Source organism: Parasteatoda tepidariorum, chromosome 8 (assembly GCF_043381705.1).
Source record: "Parasteatoda tepidariorum isolate YZ-2023 chromosome 8, CAS_Ptep_4.0, whole genome shotgun sequence".
Lineage (NCBI taxonomy): Eukaryota > Metazoa > Arthropoda > Arachnida > Araneae > Theridiidae > Parasteatoda > Parasteatoda tepidariorum.
In genome coordinates, this window is record NC_092211.1 from 27,421,394 (window position 1) to 27,427,864 (window position 6,471).

The window sequence follows — 6,471 nt, forward strand, 5'->3', positions numbered from 1 at the left end:
AGAAGATGATTTTCTCTACCTGAGTAGCGAAGATGACTTTGAGTCGAAAATACTGAGGTCTTCTACATCAACTCCTCAACTTTCTAAACAAGTTCTCAAAAAAAGAAAGACTTGGTTATAATCTATGCAGGTTAAGAACGAAACGGAAAAATATTTCAAAAAGTCCAACTTCGATCAAAGATAGCAGTACTCTGAAAAAAGAACCTCTACTCACAGTTTCTTTATTTGGCAAAAATTTAACTTCCAACCACTTACTGCAGTACTCTTGAAGAAAAATCCTTGTTCGAAATTTCTAAAATTAATAAAAATTCAACTTTAATCAAAGATAGAATTATTTAAAAAAAAAAGAATTGGTTGTATTTTTTAAATCTGGTAAAAAAAAAAAATCTAACTTCGACCAAAGGCAGCAGTAATGTAAAAGAAAAAACAATGGCTTGGAATTCATAATTTGGCGAAAATTTAACCAAGACAGCAGTACTCTGAAAAAGAACCTCTACGCACTGTTTCTAAATTTGTCGAAAATTTAACTTCAACCACCGACAGCAGTTCTCTATAAGAAAAATCTGTGCGCGCAATTTCTAAAATCAGAAAAAATTCTACTTTGATCAAATAAAGCAGTACTTAAAAAGAAAACCATTTGGATGAATTTTTTAAATATGCTGAATTTTTTTTTAACTACGGCCAAAGATAGTAGTGATTAAAAAGAAGAAGAATGTCTTCGATATCTGAATATGGGGGGGGGGGAATATATAAAAATGAATAAATGAATAATATGAATGAGGAATTTAAATACAATTTCGCTATTGGCAGTCCACCAAAAGAAGATTACTCCGAACAGAAACTAGTATTATAATTTTTAACGATTAAGATTATAGAACTTTATAAAAACTTCAATTCAGAGGACTTTTATTCGAAATCAAATCCAATGTGGCACATCTATTGAACTAATCATGAAGTCAAAATAAAATTAAAACTATACTGTTTCCTCTGTTTTTAAATCCGTATTATGAATTTAGGTTTATATGAGGTAATCGGGTAAAAATATGTGGCTATCTTTACTATTTTTTTCTGTTCATTTACATAGTTATAGGTTAAAACGTTGGGAAATTCTTCAGGGTTAATAGGATTGGTATTCCCCACTATAACCAGCTAAATATGAGTTTACCTTTCGTTTTTGATTTGTCTGTAACACATACGTCAATGCCATTAAATACATCCCTGGAATCGATGGAACTCATTAATTAGTGCTCTAATCATGCATGTGATATGGAGCAGCAATTTTTCGATGGTGGTTGTCCATACTGTATATTTTCATATCCAAAGCTCCACTCAGTTGAACATGCCTCAGCCCGAGTCAAAATTCCTGATGGTTCCATCAAAACATTTTGATGGTTTATCTTGGTTTCTGTGCAATTCATGATGGTCCAACATCATTTGATAGTCACCATCATTCAGCCTTTTCCATTGCGTATTCGTAGTTATTTTGATGGTTTATCTTGGTTTCAGTGCGATTCATGATGGTCCAACATCATTTGATAGTCACCATCATTCAGCCTTTTCCATTACTTGTTCGTAGTTTTTCATATGCCAATAAACTTCCCTCATTCCTTAATGGAAAATGCTACTTTAATACTATGGTTAATCATCGTGAGCAGTTTGACTCTCATGCACCAACAATCCATGATCATCCGTGATGGTTCCAACTATACATTTCCATGATGGTTTAATGGAAATTCCTGATGTTTCAACTAAACAAACCATCAAAACAATTTGCTATTCTTATGTTGGACCATCATAAATCAGTCCGAATTCCTACATTGAGGTGATGGTTACTTGTATTGGTTAAAATCAAAAAATATAATGGTTCATGATGGAATTATTGATGGTTTCCATCAAGTTTATGTTGGTTCATCAATGGAAAACCATCAAAACTTTTGACTTGGGTAGAAGCAATTCTCGAGTTGAAGCAAGGTCTTCAATTTCCTCGAAATAGGAGTAAGTTGAAAATAAGGATAATGGGCTAACATTTTCTTTTCTACATTAATGCACGCCTTAGAACTGCTACATAAAATGAATATTCTGCATATCACCCCTTCGCAAAACTTGCTCCGCCACAGCACTGTGATAAAATAAATAACAAGCGGTGAGTTGTTGCTGTTGTTTATCCTCTCTGTCTGACGGAGTCCGACAAGATCCACGAGTTCGTTGACTGAAAGGAAGTCGAAGACCAGAAGAGGATTGCTAAAGAGATCCTCCTTAGAGAGTACCATGCAATTCAAGAGGTGCTCAGGAGAAGCCTGATGAATTTGGCACTTGGTGCAGTAACGATGAATAAATCATGGGTTTAATTCTCATTGAAAACACCGGAGAGCTATTATGTTTTCTGATGCATGAAATTCTCTAACAGATATTTCGTATCACTGAGTTCTGATCTGCAATCGGTTTTTCTCTTCAAGCTACATTTTTTTAAATGACATTTTTAATTTATTCTTTGTCGTTTTAATTTATTATATATGACATTCTTAATTTATTATATATGACAAGTTGTCACTAGAAATGTTGTGGCAAACTTTAACAAACTTAAGAAACATCAACTAGATTAAAATTGCATAGAAACCCATGCCCAGAAATATCGTCTTACGCCACTAAGGGTACTTCCCATTTCTTCATGTGCTTCTGAACAGGTCATAATAGAGAAGCGCCCCTAACCTCTTACGATGACATTTCCGGGCATGTATTCTTATGCAATTTTTATCTTGATGATGTCCCCTAACTCCCTTAAAAATTTGTACCAACATTTGCGCAACACCTCGTTATATAAAACGTTTTTAACTTGTACATTTCGACAAATTCAGATTTGAAATTTCCACACCAGCATTAGGCAGGATCAAGCATTTGTAGAAATGCAACAAAAAATTTGTTACCCAGTTTAATAAGCTTACTTTGAAAGGTTTCTTTAATGAATTCTAAGTACGAATGTATACTTATTTGCTGAAATTTTCTAATCTCTGTAACTATCTGAACAATCCTCGCTTGTATTTTTGTTTTAATTTTCTGACGTTGATAAATTGAAATAATAAATCAGTAACTTTTATTGTTTTCATGAAATTATCTTTGGAGAAGTGAGTTTCATAAATGCATTTAAGAAATTTGATTTCGCGTTATCAGTTGTAGAAATATGGCAAAATAAAAGAAATAAAAATCTAAACATTTCGTACTCTTAACAGCCCAAAATACTGCTGGGAGATACCGAATTTTAATATCCCAGATAATATCAATATCACACAGTATCACAATTTTCTTCCAATTGAAAAAAAAAAATAAAGTTATTTTTCAGTTTTATAAAATCACCGTCACCGAAATCAAATTTATAAACTCTCACGATAATATCGCTTCAGTGATTATCCTTATCGATAATACTAGCCATATTATCAGATTTATCGTTTTCAGTATCAGACATTGTTATTATCATTATCGATCTTGTAAAAATATTAAATACTATTCAAAATATCGTTACATGATATTTTTAAAAAAATACATCGGTGCTTCACGATATCACCTAGATGTAGCCCAAACTAACTACATATTTATTCTCTTAGCTAAACTACTTGCCACATTTTTCACATTGTGGTTACCCCGTTTTTTTTGGAGGATTCATCATTTAAAAAATAAATTTATTCAATGAAGTTTTATTTTGTGTGAGATTTAGTAACTTTATCAATAACAACTTTATTAACAAGTACGAGTAAAATATTTTATTTCTATATAAAATTCTAGATTGCAGCAGAGAAAGACTAATGGTTTACATGAAAAACTTTGGCAACATAACCACATTTAAGTTAATTTTTAATTAGCAGAAATATTATTAGAATATATATTAGAAAATATATTAGACAATATATTAGAAATATATAACATATAATATCAATATATATTAGAAAATTCATTAGTAGAGATATATAATTTTTGTTAATTACGATGGAGGTCTCTGTACGTTTTATTGAGTAATTTTCATATCTGTAAGCAACTTTAAAAACAAAATTATCGCATAAATACTTTTCACGATTACTATAATTGTTATCACGATTTTTAATAAAATATCGGAGCTTTACAATATATCGATATTATCACATCTAGCTTAAAGTACTATTTCATCTCCTAGTACCTCAATTAAGACTCCTCAAATTAAATTCATGTTTACGGAATGAAAGTGTGCTGTCCGTAAAATTTACTAACTTTATCGATAACAACTTTAAAAATAAGTGCAAGTAATTTATTTCTATATAAATTGTAGATTGAATAGATTGTAGCCACATTTCATTGAATTTTTCTTTGGCTGAAATATAGATTGCAGCCACATTTCATCTAATTTTTCTTTGGCGGAAATTTCACCATTTTTGTCAAAGTTGAATACGTGGAAGGTACTTGTTTCTTGTTATCTGTCTCTGTACTACCTGTATCAAGACTTTCATATTCGTAAGCAACTTTCCGACAAACTACAGTTAGCATTGAAAGTAAATCCGAATCATCAGCTCTCTTTTCTAATACTTCACATAAGGATTGGATGAACCATGATCCTTTTCCATTTCGTTTCCAAGCTATGAATTCTGCAAAAAAGAAAAGCTCAGCTTATGGATTTTTCTTTTTATTATTTAACACACATCGCCAAAACATTCTACAAAACACCAAATTGCATATAGATAAATTTTTAAGCATTTACAAATAGCTTATGGCCATGGCATTTTAAAAAAAAAATACATGACAACCGGCGAAATATGATATACATCAAGCGTCCTATAGAACACCAATTTACAAACCGGAAAAGTATACATTTAATACTTTACCATGGCACTCTATAGAATTTCGAATGACAGACTGGCAAAGTATAAAATGAGAGAATATTTACCATATTGCCTGGGTATTTTAGAAAAAGACAAACCGAATAACAAGCTTACTTTGAATAAAGGATATTTATAGCTTACATTTTTTTTCCTGAATAGCATCCATATTTTTAAGAAGGATTGCTTTATCAGTACCCTTTTTTTAAATAATTTTGCCTAAGAGTATTTGTCATTCTACAGATAGTCTAGGTATTATATACAATACTTAGGTAAAGTATATATATGAATTCTCAAAATGTTGTCAAACTTTCAAGCTATTCTATAAAAGCATCTAGATATTCTAGAGAATGCTCGTGTTTTAACTCCTTCCTTCTCGCTCCCTCGAAAATGACGGGGTGAGTTTTCGCTCGCTATTTCTCGCTCCCGTGATATTGACGGGCTGGAGTGTTCAGTAGTAATGCGCCAATAAGAATAAAACTAATTCATTTCTTTTGGCCGGAAAACATTTTATTTCTCATTTTACACACCATATAGCAGTACCAGGATATTTTTATGGTAATTGTAAATAGTTAGTTTATTTTAAACTAGATACTAGAACTTATCAAATACGTGCATTTGGCAAAGACACTTTTATGACCGTTTTCTTGAAAATTAATTAAATATTATCAAATATTATCAGTAACAGAGTAGCAGATATATAAGCAAACCTTCTTTAAATTTATCTCCAGAACTGATGTTTTTATATAAAATTCTTTAGTAGTATTATACTTAAATAGGTATTTTGCAGGTTTTCGGAACTTCTACTAGATAATAACACAATATACATAAACATTCAAGTGCTTACATTGGATTCATGATTTTTTCCACCAAAAAAGTTATTAGTTATGAAGGTTTTTATTGTTTTCTTTTTTAAATCTTGCATAATACCATAAAATGACAATGTAATAAAGTTTAGGTGGTGAAATAATCTTCGTTAGGATCCTGACAATCTTCTTTTAGATAAAGATATCTAAAGTTTTCAGGGATGTGTTCTGAGTTCAATAGTTTAGCTTATTTTATGTATAGTTATTTAGAATAATTAAAAACAATCTCAGTGAGTAATTCATTCCGACATTAAAACCTTGATTTATACATTGTTGCAAAACTAATCATGAATTACAAAAATTAATTTTACTTTCTTTAAATATTTTAAATACTTTGATACCACCTTTACCCTATAAGTATGCAAAACAAATATTACTAACTTGGTGATGTCGAATAAGCAATTAAAAAGTCCGCTTTCACTGGGATTTTGAAAGACTGTACTGTTTCACGCATGTGCTGCAAGCTATTCCCCTGTGGCTGCGCCCATACCCTAGGAAACAAATCCGATGCCAAAATGTTGTAGAAAATGCTTATTCCTGGATCGTAATCATTTCCACGACAAGCCTGTAAAATCCAAAATAATAAGTGAAAAAGTCATCTAGGGTAAACCGACCAGTGAAGGAACACTACCCAGTGAAGGAACATTTCATATATATTGATTAAAAATAAGAATTTGAAAGTTTTTCTTTAGATTGATTGGTAACAATAGCTTACTGCCAAACAATAGGAAGTCATCTAGCAATGTTTTGGATTACCTGGTCAAATA

General features: G+C 31.1%; 1 protein-coding gene across 1 annotated transcript in view; it reads right to left on the minus strand.

Annotated features, from left to right (window-relative positions):
* Window positions 1–4,260: 4,260 nt before the first annotated feature.
* The window catches only part of LOC107449050 (caspase-3), a 36,313-nt gene continuing 34,102 nt past the window's right edge, over window positions 4,261–6,471 (minus strand). The window contains exons 8-9 of the mRNA XM_071183867.1: window positions 6,086–6,291; window positions 4,261–4,607 (exon numbers count right to left, since the gene is read on the minus strand). Coding sequence (XP_071039968.1) covers window positions 4,366–4,607; window positions 6,086–6,291 — 448 coding nt within the window. The 3' untranslated portion in view covers window positions 4,261–4,365. The remainder of the gene's footprint in view (window positions 4,608–6,085; window positions 6,292–6,471) is intronic.